Source organism: Mobula hypostoma, chromosome 2, assembly GCF_963921235.1.
Source record: "Mobula hypostoma chromosome 2, sMobHyp1.1, whole genome shotgun sequence".
Classification (NCBI taxonomy): domain Eukaryota; kingdom Metazoa; phylum Chordata; class Chondrichthyes; order Myliobatiformes; family Myliobatidae; genus Mobula; species Mobula hypostoma.
In genome coordinates, this window is record NC_086098.1 from 132,016,967 (window position 1) to 132,043,569 (window position 26,603).

General features: G+C 42.7%; 1 protein-coding gene across 1 annotated transcript; it reads right to left on the reverse strand.

Annotated features, from left to right (window-relative positions):
• On the reverse strand, positions 1-25,042 carry trmt61b (tRNA methyltransferase 61B). Its single transcript, XM_063040682.1, has 7 exons — positions 24,158-25,042; positions 20,616-20,718; positions 18,155-18,345; positions 15,504-15,595; positions 11,657-11,868; positions 10,750-10,827; positions 1-111 (listed from the first exon to the last, which is right to left on the reverse strand). The coding sequence occupies exons 1-7, from the start codon at positions 24,884-24,886 to the stop codon at positions 68-70; spliced, it is 1,449 nt and encodes a 482-aa protein (XP_062896752.1). The 5' UTR covers positions 24,887-25,042; the 3' UTR covers positions 1-67.
• Between the last annotated feature and the right edge of the window lie 1,561 nt (positions 25,043-26,603).

Sequence of the window (26,603 nt, forward strand, 5' to 3'; positions counted from 1 at the left end):
GTAGAACTTTACAATATATCCAGCAAATTCAGATGTTTTTAAACTCTTCATTTCATGGGTCCTGGTTTCACTGAAGGGCCGGTTTAAGTTTCCTCAGCTTGACAAGGAAAGCTATTTTAGGAGAAAACATAGAACACTGAGAATTGCTTATTACAAATATAACAACTTTATGCATAATGATATAAGAATATAGAACTGGGTGTTATCCAACAAGTCAGGGTACAGATACTTATTCTCAGGCAGTAGTTCAGTCCCTGTGTCACTTTTTGCTGTTGGACTGTGTTCTGATTTTTAATGCCTTTAATACCTCCCTCTTTTAAGCCCTCAAAATTTATCATTCCCTAGATTAAAAATATCACTTTACCTTACTCTGAATGCCTGCAAGAAAATGAATCTCAAGAGAGTATGTGGTGATATTTACGTACAAACGTACTTTGATTTAAAAAAAACAAGGTCCAGCTGCAGTAAACCTGAAACAAAAATAACTGCTGGAAACAGAGCATATGTGGAAGAAAAACAGTGAACATTGTCTGAATAGGGTAACCCTACCTGATTAATGAATCACTTGCTCACTGTTCCAGTCTGTGAACTACTGTTCTTCTATTATACTAATGCGTACTCAACAAGGGGCACATTGCTGGAAGCTGACAACCCCACCCACTCTCCAACAGTGCTGAGTTTTCCTTGCTTTTCCCCATCCATCACTAGCTCTTCAATAGGACTGTAGCCGATTCAATTACTAGCTAAATGCACTAGTAGGCAAGGGTTCTTGCCACCATCTTATGACCAATCAAGAACAGGCAATAAAGCTTGGCTTTGTGATGCTCATATCCTGTAATTTAATTTAAAAATGCTGAACTGTGCAATAAAGTTGAAGGAGCCATGTAAATATTAGAACTTGTTTCCCATAGTTTGTAGATTGATTAAGAAGAAAGACACAACTTGTAATTAGTTAGCACCTTGCTCATTTTGTGTTTGTTCCAATGTTTCTTTCCAACCAACGGGCAGAAGTGCTATCACTGTTCCAGTAGTAAACTTGTAAACTGCAAATTTCCATAAATACCAACTGAACAAATGACCAGAGAGCCTGCTTTAATGCTGGAGGCTGGAGGAGGCTTGGCCACATGCATCCAATATATGATATCAGGTTGAGAACAAAATATATTTGGGAAAAAAAACAATGAATTGTTGCTCTCTGTGAGGTTGAGAGTGGGGGCCGCAAGAAGGATGAGCTACTGAACTGGTTCAGGGAGTCATTCGGGGGGTGGGTGTGGTAAGAAGAAAAAATTGTTATAATTGGGGATAGTATAGTCAGGGGTATATACACACTACTCTTTCACAAGCATTGAGACTCCCAAAGGCTGTGCTGTCTGTCTGGTGCCTGGGCTTGGGACAGCTCATCTGACATGCAGAGGAATTTGGAGTGGAAGGAGAAAGATCCAGTTGTCATAGTCCTTGTGGACATAGTTAAAACAAGGAAAGAGCTTCTGCTGACAGAATTTGAGCAGCTAAGGACTAAATTAAAATGCAGAACAAGAAGGTAACAATTTCTGGATTGTTACCTGAGCCACATGCAAATTGGCACAGGATTAATAAAATTAGAGAACTAAATGTATGACTCAAAGACTGGTGTGGGAGAAGTGGCTTTGAAATCATGGGACAATGGCATTGGTATTGTGGAAGAATGGAGCTGTTCCAATGGGACAGGTTCCACCTAAACCATCTTGGAACCAGGGTCCTGGAAAACCATATAACTAGGGCTGTGGATAGGGATTTAAACTAAATAGAAGGGGATTGAGTTCAACAGTTTAGAAAAGTAAGGATAAAGTAAAAGGGAAGAAAAGTGCAGGAGATGTTACAGAAGTCTCCACAATAAAAAAGGACAAAGTTTAGAAAAGGATAAAAAATTAACTTCCAGTAATATGGAGACAAAATTGAAAAGGGTAATGAATACAGGAGTAAAGGTGTTAAAACGCAAACACGAGGAATTCTGCAGATGCTGGAAGTTCAAGCAACACACATCAAAGTTGCTGGTGAATGCAGCAGGCCAGGCAGCATCTCTAGGAAGAGGTACAGTCGACATTTCGGGCTGAGGCCCTTCGTCAGGACTAACTGAAGGAAGAGCTAGTAAGAGATTTAAAAGTGGGAGGGGGAGGGGGAGATCCAAAATGATAGGAGAAGACAGAAGGGAGAGGGATGGAGCCAAGAGCTGGACAGTTGATTAACAAAAGGGATATGAGAGGATCATGGGACAGGAGGCCCAAGGGAGAAAGAAGGGGGGGGAACCCAGAGGATGGGCAAGGGGTATAGTGAGAGGGACAGAGGGAGAAAAAGGAGAGAGAGAAAGAATGTGTGCATATAAATAAATAAATAACGATGGGGGAGGTGGGGCATTAGCGGAAGTTTGAGAAGTCAATGTTCATGCCATCAGGTTGGAGGCTACCGACGGAATATAAGGTGTTGTTCCTCCAACCCGAGTGTGGCTTCACCTTTACAGTAGAGGAGGCTCTCATCCGTGCAGGGTCTTTACCATCCCCCCTGACCTCCAACTGTCTGAGGCAGAACGCTCTGTCTTCAGTAAGGGCCTCACCTTTGTCCCCCTTCACCCACACCTCAGCGAGTTCCGCATTCGCCATGACGCGGAACTATTCTTCTGCCGTCTCCGAGCCTACTTCTTCGGCAAAGACTCTTCCACCCCCACCGATGACCCCTTCTCCCATCTTCAACCTTCCTCCTCTTCATGGACACCCCGCTCTGGTCTTCTGCCTGCTCTGGATCTCTTTATTGCTAACTGCCAACGGGACATCAACCGTCTCGACTTCACCGCACCTTGTTCCCATTCTAATCCTACTCCTTCCGAACGCTCTGCTCTCCACTCCCTCCGCACTAATCCTAACCTTACTATTAAACCCGCCAATAAGGGGGGTGCTGTTGTAGTCTGGTGTACTGACCTCTACCTTGCCGAGGCACAGCGACAACTCGCGGATACCTCCTCTTATTTACCCCTCGATCGTGACCCCACTAAGGAGCACCAGGCCATTGTCTCCCACACCATCACCAACTTTATCCGCTCAGGGGATCTCCCATCCACTGCTACCAACCTTATAGTTCCCACACCCCGCACTTCCTGTTTCTATCTCCTACCCAAGATCCACAAACCTGCCTGTCCTGGCCGACCTATTGTCTCAGCTTGCTCCTCCCCACCGAACTCATTCCTGCATACCTTGACACGGTTTTATGCCCCTTGTTCAATCCCTTCCTACCTATGTTTGTGACACAACTCACACTCTTAAACTTTTCGATCTCTTAAGTTCCTTGGTCCCCACCGCTTTATTTTCACCATGGATGTCCAGTCCCTATATACTTCCATCCCCCATCAGGAAGATCTCAAAGCTCTCCGCTTCTTTTTGGATTCCAGACCCAACCAGTTCCCCTCTACCACCACTCTGCTCCGCCTAGCGGAATTAGTCCTTACTCTTACTAATTTTTCCTTTGGCTCTTCCCACTTCCTCCAAACTAAAGGTGTAGCTATGGGCACCTGTATGGGTCCTAGCTATGCCTGCCTTTTTGTTGGCTTTGTGGAACAATCTATGTTCCGAACCTATTCTGGTATCCGTCCCCCACTTTTCCTTCGCTACATTGATGCAGCTTCCTGCACGCATGCTGAGCTCGTTGACTTCATTAACTTTGCCTCCAACTTTCACCCTGCCCTCAAGTTTACCTGGTCCATTTCCAACACTTCCCTCCCCTTTCTAGATCTTTCTGTCTCTATCTCTGGAGACAGCTTATCTACTGATGTCTACTATAAGCCTACTGACTCTCACAGCTATCTGGACTATTCCTCTTCTCACCCTGTCTCTTGCAAAAATGCCATCCCCTTCTCGCAATTCCTCTGTCTCCGCCGCATCTGCTCTCAGGATGAGGCTTTTCATTCCAGGACGAGGGAGATGTCCTTTTTTAAAGAAAGGGGCTTTCCTTCCTCCACCATCAACTCTGCTCTCAAACGCATCTCCCCCATTTCACGCACATCTGCTCTCACTCCATCCTCCCACCACCCCACTAGGAATAGAGTTCCCCTTGTCCTCACCTACCACCCCACCAGCCTCCTGGTCCAACATATTCTCCGTAACTTCCGCCACCTCCAACAGGATCCCACCACTAAGCACACCTTTCCCTCCCCCCCCTCTGCTTTCCGCAGGGATCGCTCCCTACGCGACTCCCTTGTCCATTCGACCCCTCCCATCCCTCCCCACTGATCTCCCTCCTGACACTTATCCTTGTAAGAGGAACAAGTGCTACACATGCCCTTCCACTTCCTCCCTTACCACCATTCAGGGTCCCAGACAGTCCTTCCAGGTGAGGCGACACTTCACCTGTGAGTCGCCTGGGGTGATATACTGCGTCTGGTGCTCCCGATGTGGCCTTCTATATATTGGCGAGACCCGACGCAGACTGGGAGATCGTTTCACTTAATACCTAGGCTCTGTCCACCAGAGAAAGCATGATCTCCCAGTGGCCACACATTTTAATTCCACGTCCCATTCCCATTCTGATATGTCTATCCACGGCCTCCTCTACTGTAAAGATGAAGCCACACTCAGGTTGGAGGAACAACACCTTATATTCTGTCTGGGTAGCCTCCAACCTGATGGCATGAACATTGACTTCTCAAACTTCCGCTAATGCCCCCCTCCCCCTTGTGCCCCATCCGTTATTTATTTCTTTATATACACACATTCTTTCTCTCTCTCTCCTTTTTCTCCCTCTGTTCCTTTTACTATACCCCTTGCCCATCCTCTGGGTTCCCCCCCCCTCCCCCTTTTCTTTCTCCCTGGGCTTCCTGTCCCATGATCCTCTCATATCCCTTTTGCCAATCACCTGTCCAGCTCTTGGCTCCATCCCTCCCCCTCCTGTCTTCTCCTATCATTTTGGATCTCCCCCTCCCCTCCCACTTTCAAATCTCTTACTAGCTCTTCTTTCAGTTAGTCCTGACGAAGGGTCTCGGCCTGAAACTTCGACTGTACCTCTTCCTAGAGATGCTGCCTGGCCTGCTGCGTTCACCAGCAACTTTGATGTGTGTTAGTAAAGGTGTTAAATTTGAATGCATACAGTGTATGGAATAAGGTAGATGATCTTATAGTGTAGTTATAAATTGGCAGATATGATGTGCGCATCACCAAGTCATGACTGAAAGAAGATCACAGCTGGGAGCTTAACATCCAAGGGCACACACCATATCAAATGGACAGGCAGGTAGGCAGGAGGGGCAGTGGTGGCTTTGTCAGCAAAAAATGAAATCAAATCCTTAGAAATAAGTGACATAGGTTCAGAAATTGTTGAATCCTTCTGGGAAGAGTTAAGGAACTGCAAGGATAAAAAGATCCTGATGGGAGTTACACTCAGTGGCCAGTTTATTAAGTACACCCGTACACCCGCTCATTAATGCAAAAATCTAATCAGCCAATCGTGTGGCAGCAATTCAATGCATAAGAGCATGCAGACATGATCAAGAGGGTCAGTTGTTGTTAAGTCCAAATATCAGAATGGGGAAGAAGTGACTAACTGTGGAATGATTTTTAGAAATTGCTGTTCTGGGGTTTTCACGCACAACAGTCTCTAGATTTTAGAGAATGGTGTGGAAAAACAAAAAGTGAGCAGCTGTTCTGTACACATAAATGCCTTGTTAATGAGAGAAGTCAGAGGAGAATGGCCAGACTGGTTCAAGCTGACAGGAAGGCAACACTAACTCAAATAACCACGTGTTACAACAGTAGAATGCAAAAGAGCATCTCGTGAGCCTTTAAGTGGATGGACTACAGCAGCAGAAGACCACACCGAGTTCCACTACAGTACCTAATAAAGTGGCCACTGAGTGTAGTACATACAGGCATCTGAACAGTCGTCAGGATGTGAGGTACAAATTACAATAGAAGGTAGAAAATGCATGTAAAAATGTATGTTACAACAGTCATGGAAGATTCCACTATACAGATAGATTGGGGGAAATCAGCTGGATCCCAACAGGACTATGTAGAATAAACCAGATTTGATTAGGGAACTCAAGGTAAAGGAACCTTGATCATAATATGACAAAATTCACCCTGCAGTCTGAGAGGGAGAAGCTAAAATCAAATATATCAGTATTACAGTGCAGTAAAGGGAACTACAGAGGCATGAGAGAGGAGCTAACCAAATTTAATTGGAAAGAGACGTTAGGAGGGATGACGACAAAGCAGCAATGACCGGAGTTTCTGGGAGTAAATCAGAAAGTACAGGGTCGGTTCATCCCAAAGAAGAAGCATCCTGAAGGGAGGATGAGGCAACCATGGCTGACAAGGGAAGTGAAAATAAGCATAAAAGCAAAAGAGGGCATACAATGTAGCAAAAATTTGTGGGAAGATAAACGATTAGGAAGTTTTTAAAAACCAACAGAAGCCAACTATAAAAGCAATAAGGAGAAAAAAGATAAAATATGAAGGTAATCCAGCCATTAATTTCAAAGAGGATACTGTAAGACTTTTTCCAGATATATAAAAAGAGATGAGAGTGGATATTGGACTGTTGGAATATGAAGCTAGAGAGGTAGCAATGGGGGACAAAGAAATAGTGGATGAACTCATTTTGCATCAGTCTTCACTGGAAGACACCAGCAGTAGGCCAGAAATTTGACTATCAGGTAAGAAGTGAGCACAGTCACTATTATTAAGGTTCTTGGGAAGCTGAAAGGTCTGAAATCACCTGGACCAGATGGAGTATACCTCAGTGTTCTGAAAGAGGTGGCTGAAGAGAATGTGGAAATATTATTAGTGAAAGACTGGAAAATTGCAAGTGTCAGTCCACTCTTTATGAAGGGAGGGAAGCAAAAGACAGGAATTTATAGGCCAGTTAAGCTGACTTCAGTGGTCACAAGATGTTGGAGTCTATTATTAAGTATGAGGTTTCCAGGTATTTGTAGGCAAAATACACCAAAGTCAACATGAGGAAATGGGAAACCTGACCCGACAAATCTATTTTAATTCTTTGAGGAAATAACAGACAGGATAGACAAAGGAGAGTCAGTGGATGTTGTTAACTTGGATTTTCAGAAGGCTTTTGACAAGGTCCCACACAAGGCTGCTAAACAAGATTACGAGCCCATGGTACCATGGGAAAGATACTCGCATTAACAGAAGACTGGCCCATCGGCGGGAGGCAAAGAGTGGAAAGAAAGGGGGCCTTTTTCAGTTAGCTATTCATGATGAGTGGTGTTCTGCAGGGGTCAGTGTTGGGACCACTTTTTTCACATTATATGTGTCAATAATCTGAACAGTATAATTGATGGCTTTGTGGTGAGGTTTGTAGACAACACAAAGATAGGTGGAGAGGCAGGTAGAATTGATGAAGCAAAGAATCTGCAGAAGAATTTGGACAGATTGGGAGTATGAGAAAAAAAGTGGCATATGGAATATAGCATAGGGAAGTGTATGGTCATGCATTTTGGTAGAAAGAATAAAGGCATAGACTATTTTGTAAACAGGGAGCAAATTCAGAAATCAGAAGTGCAAAGCAACTTGTGCATGATTTCCTAAAGGTTAACTTGCAGGTTCAGTTGGTAGTAAGGAAAGCAAATGCAATGTTGGCATTCTTTTCAAGAGGGCTAGAATATAAAAGCAAGGACGTAACACTGAAGCTTTATCAGGCATTAGTCAGTCTACATTTGGAGTACTGCAAGTAGTTTTGGGCTCTATATCTAAGAAAAGATGCACTAGCATTGGAGAACATCCAGAGAAGGTTCACAAGAGTGACCCCTGGATTGAAAGGATTAACTTATGAAGAGCATTTGATGGCTTTGGAGGTCAGTACAATCAACAAAGATGTCTTAATGAACTATCACTGCTTAAAACTAACAGAAACAACTCTGACTGTGGACGGAAGCGTCCACGTAGGAAGTGTGTTTAAGGAAACGGGGTTTTAAACTCCCAGTACCAACTACCTTGCTGGCAAACGTGCAGTCTCTGGTGAATAAAATCGATGATCTCAGAGCTAGGGTGCTGAATCAGAGGAACATCAGGACTGCATGTGTCCTTTGTTTCACAAAATCCTGGTTAACCCCTTCCATAGCAGATGCAGCAATTCAGATGGACAGATTTACTATACACTGTCAGGATAGATCTATAGAGTCTCTTAGAAGCAGAGGTGGAGGAGTATGCCTCATGATCAACTCTTCTTAGTACACAAATATATCAGTACTGTCCCAATTCTGCTCACCAACTTGGAATATCTAGCAGTCAAGTGCCGTCCTTCTAACCTACCACAGGAGTTCTCCAGGGTCATTTTTGTAGCAGTATACATTCCACCTCAGGCCAATATCAATCAGGCTTTAGATGATCTGAGCAAAGGCATCAACATGCATGAAACAGTACATCCTAATGCCTTCACCATCGTTTTGGGAGATTTTAACCAGGCCAGTCTGAAAAAAATCACTAAGCAATTACTATCAACAGGTCGCTTGCAATACTAGAGGAAACACACTGGACCATTGCTACACCACCATTAAGAATGCCTACTGTGCTATTCCACACCCTCACTTCAGGAAGTCTGATCACCTGGCTGTACTTCTACTCCCTGAGTAAAGGCAGAGACTGAAGACTGCACCACCAGTAGTGAGGACCAAGAAGGTATGGATAAGGGAAGCACAGGAGCGCCTACAGGACTGCTTTGAATGGGTAGACTGAACTGTATTCAGGGATTCATCTTCAAACCTGGATGAGTATGCTGCAGTTGTTACCGACTTCATTAAAACCTGTGTGGATGAGTGTGTGCCTACAAAGACTTACTGTACATTCCCAAACCAAAAACTGTGGATGAACCAGGAGGTACATCGTCTGCTGAAGGCTAGATCTGTGGCACTCAAGCCTGGCGATCCAGGCCTGTACCAGAAAATCAGGTATGATTTGCGGAGGGCTATTTCAACGGCGAAGAGACAACTTCAAACGAGATTGTAGGCGACATTGGATGTACAGCAACTCTGGCAGGATCTACAAGACATTACTTCTTACAAAGCTAAACCCAATCGCATAAATGGCAGCGATACTTCACTACCAGATGAACTCAATGCCTTCTATGCCCGCTTTGAAAGGGAGAACACAACTACAGCTGTGAAGATCTCTGCTGCACCTGATGACCCTGTGATCTCTGTCTCAGAGGCTGATGTTAGGCTGTCTTTAAAGAGAGTGAACCTTCACAAGGCAGAAGGCCCCGATGGAATACCTAGTAAGGCTCTGAAAACCTGTGCCAACGAACTGGCAGGATTATTTAAGGACCTCTCATTGCTACAGGCGGAAGTTCCCAGTTGCTTCAAAAAGGCAACAATTACACCAAGTGCCTAAGAATTTGAGCTGCCTTAATGACTATCGCCCGGTAGCACACACTTCTACAGTGATGAACTACTTTGAGAAGTTGGTCATGACTAGACTGAACTCCTCCCTCAGCAAAGACCTGGACCCATTGCAATTTGCCTATTGCCACAATGGGTCAACGGCAGATGCAATCTCAATGACTCTTCACACAGTTTTAGATCACCTGGACAACACAAACACCTATGTCAGGGTGCTGTTCATCAACTATAGCTCAGCATTTAATACCATCATTCCCACAATCCTGATTGAGAAGTTGCAGAACCTGGATCTCCCTCTACAACTGGATCCTTGACTTCTTGACCAGACTACAATCTCTGCGGATTGGTGATAACATCTCCTCTTCGTTGACAATCAACACTGGTGCACCTCAGGGACGTATACTTAACCCACTGCTCTACTTTCTCTATACCCAAGACTGTGTGGCTAGGCATAGCTCAAATACCATCTATAAATTTGCTGATGATGCAACCATTGTTGGCAGAATCTCAGGTGGTGACGAGACGGCGTACAGGAGCAAGATATGCCAACTAGTGGAGTGGTGCCACAGCAAGAACCTGGCACTCAATGTCAGTAAGACGAAAGAGCTGATTGTGGACTTCTGGAAGAGCAAGACGAAGGAACGTACAGAGGGATCAGAAGTGGAGAGAGTGAGCAGTTTCAAGTTCCTGGGTGTTAAGATCTCTGAGGATCTAACCCAGTCCCAACATATCGATGCAGTCATAAAGAAGGCAAGACAGTGGCTATACTTCATCAGGAGTTTGAAGAGATTTGGTATGTCAACAAAACACTCAAAAGCTTCTACAGATGGACTGTGGAGAGCATTCTGACAGGCCGCATCACTGTCTGGTATTGTGGGGGGGAGGGGGCTACTGCACAGGACTGAAAGAAGCTGCAGAGGGTTGTAAAGTTAGTCGGCTGCATCTTGGGTACTAGTCTATAAAGTATCCAGGACATCTTCAAGGCAGCGTCCATAATTAAGGACCGCCAGCACCCAGGGCATGCCTTTTTATCATTGTTACCATCCGGTGGAGGTACAGAAGCCTGAAGGCACACACTCAGCGATTCAGGAACAGCTTCTTCTCCTCTGCCATCCGATTCCTACATGTACATTGAACCTGTGAACACTACCTCACTTTTTTAAAATTAAAATTGTTTTTTACACAATTTTTAATTTATTCAATATACGTACACTGTAATTGATTTACTTATTTATTTATTATTATTATTTTATTTAGTTCTTTTTTTCTATATTATGTATTGCATTGAACTGCTGCTGCTAAGTTAACAAATTTCATGACACATGCCGGTGATAATAAACCTGATTCTGATTCTGATGATAAATTGGACTCACCTGTGTGAGGAACTTGTCCATGATGAGGTCTGGCAACATAAGGCACTGTGCAAAAAGATTTAGTATCATCCTCTTCATCTACATTTAAAGCAAAACAAGGTTATCTCTTCACTGCCTTTATTGAAACCATCCTAAAAATCATTTTGACCTCTTTTTGATATATTTCAATCCATTGTTTTCCTTTCTTGAAAACACAAACTCATACTGCACAGAAGACGTCATTCAATCCATTTACCATGTGCTGGTTCTTTAAAAGAGCTATATAATACTCATTTTACTCACACCCATTCTGTCTTACTGATGTCTACACTTCGTGGTTACTCTCTCACACCTCCAAGAAATAAATATACAAATTGCACTGTAGTTCATTCTTAAAATGTGAATGTATAATTCATGAACAGGGTACAAATATAAACGTCTGTGCATAAATTTCAGAGCAGAACAATCAGAATAAAAAAGTGACTTTACAGTATTTTTAAAACTCATCCTTCAAGCATGAAAACACTGAGCCAGTTGAGCATACATTAGTTATTACTCCAGCCTTAGCTATGAGTGGCAAAATTGGGATTCTCCCCTCTGAATAGCTTTTTTTGTTCATCAGATTGACATCTCTTGATTTATATATATATAAAGTCAAATTCCACATGTTCAGGGAGATGTTTGAAGTATTTAATTTCCATGAATAAAACAGTTCTTGGTGCATCAACCATGCCATGCCACCTACAGTAATTGCTTGTACCTTGTGTGTAAAAGCAACTCGTAAATTTAACAATTCTCACAGACGTAGTGAGGAAAGAATATTTAATCTGAATACACTGAACAATAAGATACACTTTCCAATCCTTACAATAATGGATTAATCAACAGCAAGTTTAAAATACATTTACAACGTAAGTAAATACTTTACCGTCATCCTTCATCTTGCCTGCATCTTCTCCTCCCTCGTGCTCAAGAGCATTTACCTTCCATTGTGGTTCTACCCGTGGAGCTCTGCTGCCGTCCTTCCGCAAAGCAGGAGCAACAAACCAGTCCCTGTGAATGACTTCCAGGATCTTCTCACATGAGAGGGACATGCGGGAAGTGCGGATCCCTTCTAGCAGATCAATCACTTGGGTAATACTAAAAGTAGGAAGTCAGAGAACTCCAGTACTTTGGAACCTCAATAAGTGTCAAACATAACTGCAATAGTAACGTTCACTTGCATGGCACCTTTGTAGAAAAATACAGTTCGAATCATAAAACTTAGAAGCAGGCTCATAAGCTCCCTGTATCTATAATGCCAGTCAAGTACCCATCCAAACCAAACCCATTCACCAGCACTTGGTTTGTAGCTTTCTATGCCTTACCAATTTAAGTGTATGGGGCAACGTATTGCTTGGGGTAAACCAAAAGAGGAAACGTAGGACAGAGTATGAATCACGGTGTGACATGAGCAAGGAAGATCAGCCAAGAAATGAGCAACGCCCAAAGGCACTGGAGGAACTCAAATGCAACATCTTTGGAGAAAAAATGGACGATGAAGGGTCTTGGCCTGAAGTATCAACTGTCCATTTCTCTCCACGGATGTTACCTGACCTGCAGAGCTTTGTGTTTACAGCATCTGCAGTCTCTTGTGTCTAAGCCAAGAAACGAAAAGGTTTCTGATAAGGAACGGAGTATAGATTAGATGGAATTCCAGAGGGAAACTGTAGAAGTAAACAGTGCTTTCCTGCATGACTCATTATTACTGATCGGCATAACTGGATCAGGGTCCTTAATGCCAATCGCAGAAAAATATTTTGCTTGAGTGTATGTACATGGGTCTATAGCTGTGATTTCTAAATAAGAAGAGCTTCTGAGAGGAAACCAGAAATTTTCCCATAAGGTGGAACAACGCACTAATAAAGACATTGTTCTGTATGAACAGGTCTTCCATTAACTCTGATAGCCACTCCTGGTACAACTCATTTGCCCTTTTATTACAGAATAAGTATATGAACCCTGGTGTCAGTCAGTATTCCACAGCCTGACCAGTTGTGAATTAAGACATGAGGCATATAGGGCACCAAGCCAACCTAATGGTCATGGGTCAAAGTAGAAGTTCCACCCTACTGTGAGTGATTATTTTATAATCCAGGCTGTTTCAAGGAATGACAATCTGGAAGTCTGTTAGCTCTGTGAAAGAGAACAAAGGCATTCCAACATGTTTCAGAGTCAATGAAGTGATGATGATGTCCTACCACCCAGGGCATGCCCTCTTCACGCTGTTACTGCAGGGAAGGAAGTACAGAAGCCTGAAGGCACACACTCAGCGATTCAGGAACAGCTTCTTCCCCTCTGCCATTTCATTTCCAAATGGATATTGAACCCATGAACACTACCTCGCTACTTTTATATTTCTGTTATTTTTCACTTCTTATTTAAGTTATTTTTCCCTCAGTATTTATTTATCATGTATTTTTTATACAGCTACCATAAAGTTAGCAAATTTTATGACCCATGCTGGTGATATTAAATCTGATTCTGATTCTGGTTCAGCTGTTAGCCAATAATGGCAATTGGTTCATGTTTACCAACTATGTAACATAATTAATCTTACTATACTTGCTATCTTTCCTTCTGAGCAATACAGATGTGGTCAGCTGACAACTTATGGAGGCAAACTGAAGTTAAATATAACTGCACTTGTCTTCTCCAAAGAAGCAGTAGAGAGCGTTCATGATCATGGAACTTTGGATTGTTTTTTCACTTATTTTAGCAGAATTAAGACCATAAGACAAGAGAGCAGAAGTCGGCCATTCGGCCCATTGAGTCTACTCCGCCATTTTATCATGAGCTGATCCATTCTCCCATTTAGTCCCACTCCCCCGCCTTCTCACCATAACCTTTGATGCCCTGACTACTCAGATACCTATCAATCGCTGCCTTAAATACACCCAATGGCTTGGTCCCCACTGCCGCCCGTGGCAACAAATTCCATAGATTCACCACCCTCTGGCTAAAAAAATTTCTTTGCATCTCTGTTCTGAATGGGCGCCCTTCAATCCTCTCGTACTAGACTCCCCCATCATGGGAAACAACTTTGCCACATCCACTCTACCCATGCCTTTCAACATTCAAAATGTTTCTATGAGGTTCCCCCCTCATTCTTCTAAACTCCAAGGAATACAGTCCAAGAGCAGACAAACGTTCCTCATATGTTAACCCTCTCATTCCCGGAATCATTCTAGTGAATCTTCTCTGTACTTTCTCCAATGTCAGCACATCCTTTCTTAAATAAGGAGCCCAAAACTGCCCACAGTACTCCAAGTGAGGTCTCACCAGCGCCTTATAGAGCCTCAATATCACATCCCCCACAATTATCATAACACTGTCCTTCTGACAAGCCTTTTCTATTTCCTGTTGTAATTTGTAGTCCACATCACTGCAGCTGTTTGGAGGCCTGTATATAACTGCCATCCGGGTCCTTTCACCCCTGCGATTTCTTAGCTCAACCCATAAAGATTCTGCACCTTCCCATCCTATGTCACCTCTTTCTAATGATTTGATATCATTTCTTACCAATAAAGCCACACCTCCCCCTCTGCCTACCTGCCTATCCTTCCGATACACCGTGTATCCTTGGACGTTCAGCTCCCAGAGACATCCATCCTTTAGCCAGGTCTCAGTGATGGCCACAATATCATACCTGCCAATCTGTAGCTGTATGACAAGATCATCCACCTTATTCCTTATGCCGCGAGCATTTAAGTATAACACCTTAAGACCGGTATTTGGTACTTTTTGCTTTGATTGCACTGCAACTCATCCCAATGGCTGCAAATTTGCCCCATCACCTGCCTGTCCTTCCTAACATCTTTACTGCTCACTATCTTAGATTTATTTCTGTTTTCCCTTTCCTCTGCTCTATCATTCCGGTTCCCATCCCCCTGCCAAATTAGTTTAAACCCTCCCGAACAGCTCTATTAAACCTTCCCGCCAGGATATTGGTCCCCTTCGGCTTCAGGTGTAACCTGTCCATAATTAAAGGTTATACCCAAGATCAACACAGCATCTGAGCTGACACATACTGGTGCTCTGCCACAGGTACCATCTTTGGAATGGGACTGTAAAACACGGGTTCTATATTGGTGCAGAACCAGTGACACAGGGTTAATCCTGACCTCAGTGCCGTTGGTGTGGAGTTTCTCCCAAGACCACTTGGGCTTTCCCTGGGTGCTGTGGTTTCCTCACAAATACACGTTTGTTGATAATTTAATTGGCCACTAAAACTACCCCTAGTGTACATGTACAGTAGAATCATCAGGAGAGATTGATGAACATGTGAGAGAGGTTACAGGAACATAAGCAGGGGAAATGAAATTGATACTTTGAGAGTCTGAATGGAAGCAACAGACAGAGTAGTTTCATCAGAAAAAATATGAAAAAGATAAATACCTCACTCCATTCAGACATGTCAAAAGAGTCCATGAAACTCTTTCAAAGTAAGACACGAGTCCTCATCAGGTTTCCTGGCTAATTATTATCACTCAACCTAAACTATAAAAATTAGGTTACAGTATCTGGCCATTAGCATGTCACTAGTTGTGTGCCCCATGTCATATACTAATTGCCTGTCTACATTTTAACAATGGCTACATTTTGAAAATGCTTCACAGTCTGCAGAATACTGTGGGCATTCTGAGATTACAAAAGACATGACAGTAATGTGAATTATTTATTTCTCATCGGAACAATGGCAATAAAATGGACAGACATACAGTATATGAACTTACTTTGTGAGATACACTGCACAGACTCCACCTTGCTTGAGGTGAGTGGAGATGACAGGTAAAGCTACTTGGGGGTTTATCATATCCAAACCAACCTGCAAAAGACAGGAAAGTGTAATTCAGCTAGAAAGCAGAATGGGAAGATGAGGATTCAATTCAATGTGCAAAGCTATGAAATAATATGGATGCAAATTCAATGGAAAGAAGGTGAAATGGGATTGTAGGACAGAGAATACAGAATTCCCCAAAAGTAGATCTGTAAGTTGCCTGGCCAAGGTATATAAAATGTCATTAACCACACATGAGATATCGGAGGACTACAGAATAACTAATGTTATTCCACTGTTCAAGAAAGGCTTTAAGAGTAAAGAGGGAAATTATGGACTAGTGATCCTAATGTCATTAGTGGGTACATTACTGGAAAGTATTATAACGGACAGGATATATAGGATAAGTCCTGACGAAGGGTCTCGGCCTGAAACGTCGACTGTACCTCTTCCTAGAGATGCTGCCTGGCCTGCTGCGTTCACCAGAACTTTGATGTGTGTTGCTTGAATTTCCAGCATCCGCAGAATTCCTCGTATATAGGATAAGTATTTAGATAGACAAAGCCTGATTAGGACAAGTCAATATGGCTTTGTGTGTGGTATGTTATGTCTAACCAACCTTATAGATTGTTGAGGAGGTTACCAGGAAAGTTGATGAAGGAAGGCAGTGGACATTGTCTACCAGGACTTTAGCAAGGCCTATGACAAAGTCCCCCATGGGAGGCTAGTGCAGAAGGGTCAGTAGTTTGGCGTTCAAGAAAAAGTGGCAAACTGGATTCAACAACAGCTTAGTGGGACAGGCCAGAGAATGGTAGAAGATGGTTGCCTCTCTGACTGAAGGCCTTGGACTAATGGTATGTCGCAGGGTTCAGTGCTGGGCTCATTGTTGTTTGTCATCTATATCAATGATTTGGATAATAATGTGGAAAACTGGATCAGCAAATTTGCAGATGACCACCAAGGTTGGGGGACAGCAAGGAAGGCTATCAAAGCTTGCAGTGGGATCTGGGCAAGCAGGAAAAATGGCAGATGGAATTTAATGCAGACAAGTGTGAGGTATTGCACTTTGGGAAGACAAACCAGGGTAGCACTTACATAATGAATGGTAGGGCACTGAGGAGTGTGGTAGAACAAAGGGAATACAGATCCATAATTCCTTGAAAATTATATCATAGATAGATTGGATCATAAATAGGTGGGCTGAAAGGCCTGTTTCTGTGCTGTAGTGCTCTGTGACTCTTAGTAATAGCATAAGAGAAGCAAATAGTATTTTCACTCTGATAGAATAACAAAATCATTCAAGACATTCATAATGTACAGTTTAGGTGTCACGTTGAAGAAAGCCAGACCTTGACGAGATTAATAGAAGGGTAATGGAACCAGAAGCACAAGTAGAGATAAGCAGATATTTTAAAAATTATTAAATAATTTTTAACAGATTAGTAATGACTTGCCTCAGATTTAATGAGGGAGCACTAATTTAAATATGTTAATAACTGACTATAAATAAGGGTCACTTTCCTTATTCTGCAAACACATTTGGACTGGTTTAGATCAGAAATCTGTTTAGCAGGTACTGAATGAATCACACCTCAACTTCTTAGACAAAGAAATATAGAACCAAATAAAACTACAATAAAAGTCCACAAACAGGTGATTATACAAACATAAATAAGCATAAAGAATGCTAGAATTACAAGGAAAAACACAATAAAAAACAATGAACTGAACCCTAATCCAACATGTGATAAACATTTAGAGGTGCTCCCAGAGCAAACATTCAAGTTAAAGGGTCGGAGACTTGAAGGGAATTCGATTTTCTTTTCCATACAGACAGTGGTTGAAAATGTAACATGCTGGAGGCAGGTATAATCACAACATTTACTATCTAGATGAGCACTGTAGCATAGAAGGCTACAGACCAAGTGCCAGAAAATTAGTCTCAGGGCTTCCCAACCTGAGGTCCACAGACCCCTTGCTTAATGGCATAAAAAACGTTGGGAACCCCAGATGGTTCATAATGGCAGCTTGGATTATAGGACTCTATAACTCTAAACCCACCATGTCTTAAACCTCCTGTGCATTTTTCCAAACTAAGATAGCAACCAAATCCATTTTGTTTCCTTTTCCAGTTTCTCCTTGTTAAAGCCGTAATATTAATCCTCACTGTACTATTCATAAGCCTCTGCCAATATTCATCCACACACACAACAGCACACTAAGTCAGCTCACCTGTAGGAGATGCATCAACATCTTATGATTTATAGGTCATCTTTAACATAGTAGTACAGCCCAAGTGTGCTGAGGAGTTGATACTGAACCACATATTAAGATATATCGAATACAGGGAAGTTGCAAGGGGCACAGAGACTTACAGGGGGAATTCCAGCAATTAAGGTTTAGGTGGCAGACCAGCAAGGGTGCAGCAATATCTGTCCTCCATTGCAACATGTAGAGCTGAGGTTGGATGCTTGAGAATTCTCAGATATCACTACATTCCAAAGCTTGCAAACCACTGATGTTGGAATGAAGACAGACCGAACGGATGCATGCATTTGAATCCATAACACCACAGGAAAGTATTAGTAATATTGATAAGTGACTCACAGCATCGAATATCTTTCCCTGGATATCATCAGTGGCAAAAACAATATCTTTATTAATGAACTCAACATTATTTGGCCACTCTTTTTCCTGAGCCATTCCATAGGCATTCCGCCAGCACTGAAAATTTCCTTTAGCACGGTTATGGTGATCTTTTCTCACTTCAAAACTATATACATGTCCAGAAGACCACACTGTGAGAGACAGAAAAATATACGAATTATGCTTGAAAACATACTTTGTGCACGTAATTTTCTTCTCACTTTTATCACAATGCAGTGAAGATGCAGAAACAAAACCTCCTGAAATTTTAAACTAAGTATACACCACCTTCATCAGATATCCCAAGATGCTCTTCAGGATTTTGGCACAACCAAGTATTGGAGAATTAAATATCAGCACGTTACTCAAAGAAAGGGCTGTGTGATTTCACTCTACATCCATGTGTAATTGAACGGTTCTATAGTCACTGGAGGATGGCTCTTTTTTTCCATCTGGTCTTACCCATGGCTTTTTTTTGACATTCTAACTGCACTGACACAACCAACCCAACATAGCAACACACACAAAATGCTGGAGGAAATCAGCAGGACAGATCTGCTGAAAGGCCTTGGCCCAAAACTTTCACTGGTTATTCTTTATCATAGATGCTGCCTGATATGCTGAGTTCCTCCAGCATTTTGTGTGTGCTGCTTTTGATTTCCAACATCTGCAGATTTTCTTCTGTTTGTAACTCAATGTAGCCATCTATCAGTTTCACCATCTCAGAGTCATAGTCATAGTCATACTTTATTGATCCCGGGGGAAATTGGTTTTCGTTACAGTTGCACCATAAATAATAAATAGTAATAGAACCATAAATAGTTATATAGTAATATGTAAATTATGCCAGTAAATTATGAAATGTCCAGGACCAGCTTATCGGCTCAGGGTGTCTGACCCTCCAAGGGAGGAGTTGTAAAGTTTGATGGCCACAGGCAGGAATGACTTCCTATGACGCTCTGTGCTGCATCTCGGTGGAATGAGTCTCTGGCTGAATGTACTCCTGTGCCCACCCAGTACATTATGTAGTGGATGGGAGACATTGTCCAAGGTGGCATGCAACTTGGACAGCATCCTCTTTTCAGACACCACCGTCAGAGAGTCCAGTTCCATCCCCACAACATCACTGGCGTTACGAATGAGTTTGTTGATTCTGTTGGTGTCTGCTACTCTCAGCCTGCTGCCCCAGCACACAACAGCAAACATGATAGCACTGGCCAGCACAGACTCTTAGAACATCCTCAGCATCGTCCGGCAGATGTTAAAGGACCTCAGTCTCCTCAGGAAATAGAGACAGCTCTGACCCTTCTTGTAGACAGCCTCAGTGTTCTTAGACCAGTCCAGTTTATTGTCAATTCATATCCCCAAGTATTTGTAATCCTCCACCATGTCCACACTGACCCCCTGGATGGAAACAGGGGTCACCGGTACCTTAGCTCTCCTCAGGTCTACCACCAGCTCCTTAGTCTTTTCCACATTAAGCTGCAGATAATTCTGCTCACACCATGTGACAAAGTTTCCTACCATAGCCCGATCTACTTACACCATCTACTTACTGATTTGTCATAAACCACATCTTAACACAGAAATTCACAAAGTAAGTCATATTAATTAAATAAATTGATTGCATGGATTCTGTTTGCCTTCACGGTAATTGTTACCATGCATCAACTAATTTATTGTATTTTGAGGGAAAAAAAGTTTCTTTCAATGAACAGAATCTAAGATCAGTTCTTTGTTTATATTGAAATTGATTTTCTTTTGAGTTTGTGCTTCCCAAAGAACAATATAGGGCTACAGAAATAATACTTCGTTCATACAAGGATTAGTATTTCATTTCAAAGATTTTCTGCATGTAATTAGACAGTAAATCTTGTTTGCCACAGGGAAATGGAACCAATTACCAGTTGTCATCTAGGAGATAATGGAAAAAGACTATTTTTTTTTAACTTAGTGAATTAAGTTGAAAATACCTCATGCTATTTATGCTGCTGAATGCTAGAATCCTTGCTGATTATATACATTCAATAATGCAAATATATTTAGAGCATTCTAATGATGGCATGTGGCCAAGTGGTTAAGGTGATCGTCTAGTGATTTGAAGGTTGCTAGTTCGAGCCTTGGCTGAGGCAGTGTGTGTGTCCTTGAGCAAGGCACTTAACTACACATTGCTCTGCCAAGACACCGGTGCCAAGCTGCATGGGTCCTAATGCCCTTCCCTTGGACCACATCGGTGGCGTGGAGAGGGGAGACTTGTAGCATTGGGAACTCATGGTCTTGCTCAGGAAACCTTCCAAGGTGCAAATCTCATGGTCTCATGAGACTAACGGATGCCTATCTAAAATGTAAAGATCTTTACAGCAAAGATATGTAAATATATGTAAAAAATATCTTCTATCATAGATTCTATATCAGACCTTACCTGCTCGAGAGAGGAAGAGTGTCATTGCTCCAGACCCTGAACCAGACTCTAAAATACAGTCCCCATTACCAACATCCATCATCGTCAACATGGTTGTAGCATCCTTGAAGAGGAAGAGGGAAAATGTTATAGAAATACTTAGAAATAGTGAATTTTGTAACCTCATCTGGAGAAAGACATAAATTTCCTAGAGAGTTAGATAAAGAACCATCAAAATAAATTAACATATTCTTTCCCATTGTAAATTGGTATCATTAACGTACAATTATTGCATTATGTCATTCACAATACAATCTGCTGCTGCAATGGAGTCTTAAACTGGATTATGTTCACTGAATGCACTTGAAACTATTTTCTGTAAAATCGATTATGGACACAACTAAATTAATTAGCAATGGATCCACTGGTAAGAGGAGATCATTATTTCATATTAATCTTGGCGGTGACAACTAGATTAATGTAAACGTTTAGGCATGATGTATTGCTTGTAATCTTCCAATGTCCACTGGATTTTGTAATGGTCATTGCAGAGTGGAAAACAGCAAACACACTATAACCGAATGTCAACTGTAAGGTAATTGGTAAAATGAATCCCGACAGGAACACAGGCCTGTAGGTACAAGAAGAACGAGGGGTGACTTCATTAAAACTTGTCAAATGGTGAAAGGCCCCGAGTGGATGTGGAGAGGATGTTTCCTTCGGTGAGAGTGTCTAAGACCAGAGGACACAGCCTCAGAATAGAGGGGTGTCCTTTCAGAACAGAGATGAAGAGGAATTTCTTTAACTAGTGAGTGGTGAATCTGTGGAATTCTTTGCCACTGGCAGCTGTGTAATTAAAATTAGATTTAGAATTTATTTAAATCTTACATCCATCCCACAAGGGAGGGAGTAAAAATCTTTGCGTTATGACTCTGTTGCAATGTACAGACAATGTGAATTTGGAAGTCTAATGACTTGTAGAAAGAAGCTGTCTCGTAGCCTGGTAGTCCTGGCTTTATTGCGACGATAGTTTGCCAGACGGAAGCAGCTGAAACAGTTTATGGGGCAATTGGTGTCCCCTATAATCTTCCAAGCCTTTTCTGCACCTGCTGCTATAAGTGTCCTCAATGGAGGGAAGTTGACATCCACAGATGCGCTGGGCTATCCATACCACTCTCTGCAGAACCCAGAAATCACAGTTGGTGCAGTTTCCATACCAGGCATTGACACAGCCAATCAGTATGCTCTCAATGGTATATTTAAGGCAGAGGTTGATAGATTCTTGATTGGTCAGGGCATGAAGGGATACGGGGAGAAGGCAGGAGATTGGGGCTGAGAGGAAAATTGGATCAGCCATGATAAAATCCCGCAGCAGACTCGATGGGCCAAATTCTGCTCCTATATCTTATGGTCTTAGGGATAGGCTGGGTTTATTTTCACTGGATTGTAGGAAGGGTTAACCTTATGGAGGTTTGTAAAATTATGAGGTGCATAGATAGATGGTCAGAATCTTTTATTTCCCCAAGACAAAACAGTCCAGAACTACAGGGCATAGGTTAAAGTTGAGAAGGGAGAAATTTAAAGGATATCGGAAAGCTAAGCTTATTATGGATATTTGGAACGAGTTGTCAGAAAAGGAGATGGTGGCAGATATGATAACAAAGTTTAAAAGGTTTTTGGACATGTACTTGGATAGCAATGGCACAGATGTAGGCAATTGGGATTAGCATAGATGAGTGTCTCAGTCACCATGGATGAGGTGGTCTGAAAGGACCCGACTCCATCCTGTACAGTTCTATGATTCTTCTTTGATTCTATAAATTAATATTAAAAAAACGATTGAGGAAGAGTCAATATGGAAAAGGATACATGGGGAAATGGGGTAAAATGCTGTCTTGATTTTCTATTACAAGCAGGATTCATGCATGTCTTTTTAAGTTAATTCCTCTGCCATTGTCCTATTCCCAATTACAAATGATCTGTCTACCAGGGGCCTACATTTGCTTCCAGAGTCCAGACTAAAATAGCCATTAAGTGACCGAATAGTGGTGCAGCCTCTAGGGCAGGGATTCCCAATCCTTTTAATGCCATGGACCACTACCATTACCCCAGGCTGGGAACCCCTGCTTAGAAACTGAATGGGCTTCTCCTGCTTATATTCTTCAGGCTTGCTCTTTTATGCCACAAAATTCTTTTCCACAAATGTGATGTGGTTAGAGGTTAATAGCTATTTAGACAGATTTTGGGTTTGTCTCCTTTCTTGTATCCATCCCAGTTTTTATGACTCGTATAAATCCTCTCTATTCAGATCTTATATCTATCTCCCACGTGTGGCTCACTTCATTTCCCAAGTTCAGTAAAAGCTAGCTAAATGTAAACTATTTCATCCTCCAGCAAAATGCTGTTAATCCTCCATTCAGATATTACTCTGACTATACCTCCTGGTTTTACAAAAGAAACTTTGTAAAGAATGTTAATGTAATAACCGTTTAAGAACCTGTGCATATTTTAGAAATTAGAGGACTTTCTTCCCCACCCCTACCTCCATGAGGATATGGGTCAAAACACAGGTAGATAGGACTAGTTCAGATAGACATCTTGAATTGCATGAAAGGGCTAATTTCCATGCTGAAAAACTAACTCTTTTGAAGTTAATTAATCACGACAGGTCTTCTGAACTTTCTATTCCCCCCCCCCCCAGTATGAATAATGGCCATTTATTACAATTCTATTGTTTTAACCTTTATTATAACTGTCCAGACATTAAGGTCACCCTTAATCTGGGCTAAGCCCTCTTATTTCTGCTGCTAACAGGCAGGGGGTACAGGTGTCTGAAGACCAGCAGCTCAAAGTTCAGCAACAGCTTTTTCTCTGCTGCCACCAGGATCTTAAACAGAGCTGAAAGCAAACTAATTCTATTTCAGACTATATTTCCCTCAGCTTGCAATAATTCAATTTATTTTGTTGTTAAGTTGTGTATAATTTGTTGATTTAGGTTTATCAAAGTTATGGTTACTATGTAATGTACTGTGCTACTACAGCAAAATGCTAATTTTCATGGCTTATACCTTGGCTATATATGGCTGTAATAAAACATAAATGGCTATTTTTTAATGTTCTCTGGGGAGCACCCTATAAAAAATGATTAATGAACAAGAATTTATGGACTGTTGGAGAATTGTGGGGAAAACAGTTACAATCAGATTAGCTCTACTCATTGAAAGGCACAAGAAGCATGAAAATCCCGAAGTGCTGGAGGAACTCAGCAAATCAGGCAGCATCTATGGAAAGGAATAAAGAGTGTAACATTTCAGGACCTATGAAGAGTCTCAACCCAAAACTCTCTATTCCTTTCTATAGATGCTGCTTGATCTGCTGAGTTCCTTTAGAATTCTGCGTGATGTTACTCTGGGAATTTCCTGCAGAATCACTCGTGTTTATGAAAGCCTTTTCTCGATGTTCTAATCCCCTGTAGAGAGATATTCTGGTTTCATTAGTTTTGATTTTAAAAACCATGGAGTTTTATCATAAATTTTAAAATCACCGATCAAGATTTACCATACTTTTGGATAGGCAATGGTTGGACCCCGCTTCATGAGCAGCACAAATTCCTCCAAGCTTGGTCTCCTGAGGACAAACTCAGAACCAGTTGATGTCCTGAAGACCTGGCCCGGGAGATGTCCCAGGATCTCCTGGTGGGTGAGCATCCCCCACTTACTGTGCAGTTCCCCAGCTGCCACCAGTCGGAACATCTTCTGCAGTTCCAAGCGATGCCTCCTGCGAAACTCGGCCAGCACCAAGTCCCCAGTTTTAAACGGCACTTCCTTAGCGGTGGATCGCGCCAGCATTCCTGGCGCTGCAGTTGTCACCGATGACAATTTGCAATGTCTCGGAACATCATTCCCAGCCTGTTCCTGGCTCCTCGGCTGTTGCTCGCGCAATTCCACCTCCTCCCTGGACAACGTCTGCACCGGGATCAGTTTGCTAACCCTTCCCAGAAGGGACAAGAATTGTCTTCGGACATTGAAACCACTTCCCCACGGCCGCCAGGACCACGGTGACTTTACTAAAGGCCAAGTATGTCCTGTTCCCAATTCCCGGTCACCGTCGTCTCTGTCACGGTCATGTCCATCACCCGGGCCGGCACCGCTGGAGCCCGGTCTCACTAACCCTTTGCAAAAGCCCGGCAAAAGGGAACAGACGCTGTCCGGAGCCCCACACCAAAGCCTAAAGTGCTTAGCTGGTCTGCTCACTGTCCGATGAATGCAGAAAGGTCGCTGTAAAAGGCACATCTTTCTCCAGCTCAAAAAAAATCACTCCGACATCTGCTATTCCTTCTCCCGCTTGAAACCCATTCGCCTGCAAATTAAATTGCAACCACGCGATCGCTGCAAATGTGCCTGTTTTAAACCACGACTTGCCGTCGCATGCTAATTTCAGCAGCTACTAGCAAGGCTCCGGCTCCGCCTCAGGTCAAAGAACATCATAAGAAGGCGACAGCGGCAGAGCCCTCAGTGCACGGAGCTCGGTGAACGATGGCAGCGCGTTTGTGATGCAATAGGGCGGGTGCGCGTCCTTTATTGCTGCATCTCTGGCCGTGCTTCCGGGTCTCTCTGGATAGCCTCAAAAGTCGGGATTTTGAAAATGTCAATAAAATCAATCTTAGCGTTTGTGGGTGTGAGGAACGTGAGTCTTTCAACTACCGAGCATCCATCTACAGGAAACCCACTTTATTATCTGCACACTCCATTAACGACTACTCCCATAAACTCTCCCCTACCCCGTTACACACATATTCTCATCAACCATCCCATCTCCCCTCCACAAACATTACTACCCACCATCTCCACACATATTCCATCCACCCTCGCTGTCTTCCCCACCCCCACATTGCCATCGGTCTGTCACACGGAGAACCTGCAAACTCCACAGGGACAGTACTTGAGATCAGGATTAAACCCGGGCCATTGGAACTGTCAGACTATAGCTCTATTAGCTTTGCCACTGTACTGCTCCTGAAAGGAAGTCCTCGGGGTTAAAGCTTCAGTGGGGACCAGGTGCTTGGAACAGAGAAATCACTGTTTTTGTGTGTGTGTGTGTGTGTGTGTGTGTGTGTAGGATGTGCTGTATTTTTATGATCTGTGATTGTACTATGTGGTGTATCTGAGGAGTGTGTGTGCATCCCTGTGTAGGCTTGCATGCATAGATGTTTGTGTGCTGAGTGTGTGTGTGAAGTCTATGCAGTAGAACCTGGTCTACAGCCATTTTGAACTTCTTTAATGTGAGACCAAGACCTCACTCTATCAAATCCATGAAGTAGCTGGCTCACTCCATCAAGACCACGAAGAAGCTGGTGCAGAACAACCAATTCTCTTTCACTGCTCAGAACTGAAATAGATCAACTCATCCTCAGCTGGATGAAAGAAACTGCAAAAATACCACAAACATTATTCTCCAAATTCTGGTAGGGTATGCCTGACCCAGACCAGCATCCATCATATTGAGACCCCAGGTACAATCATTGGACAAGCCATATCATTCATATGTCTGACACTAGACTTCTGAAACAAACAATTTCTTCTAAGCTCCTCCGTGTGAGAAGCTTATCAGGTGGACACATTGGCACACTGGCAACTCATTCCAAAAATGCACCACCCTTTGTATGAAGAAGCTCACCCTAACACCCTTTTAAAATCCCTTGCCTCTGACCTTAAATCTGTGCCCCCTTGTTTCTAGCACCTCTTCTCCCACTGGGAAAAAAAAATGTGCTTTCACTCTGTCTGTGTTCCCCGTGATCTTATACCAAGGGAACCCTCAATTTTCGATGTTCCTGGGAGGGGGGGGGAATCCTAGTGTACTCAACCTCTCCTTGTAACTCAGGCCCCCAAGTCTATGCAACATCCTGGTAAATATTTTCTGCACTCTTACTAGTTTAATAACATCTTTCTTAAAACCAAAAGTCTCTGCACCCTCACCAGTATCTTACATAACTATAACGTAACATCCCAA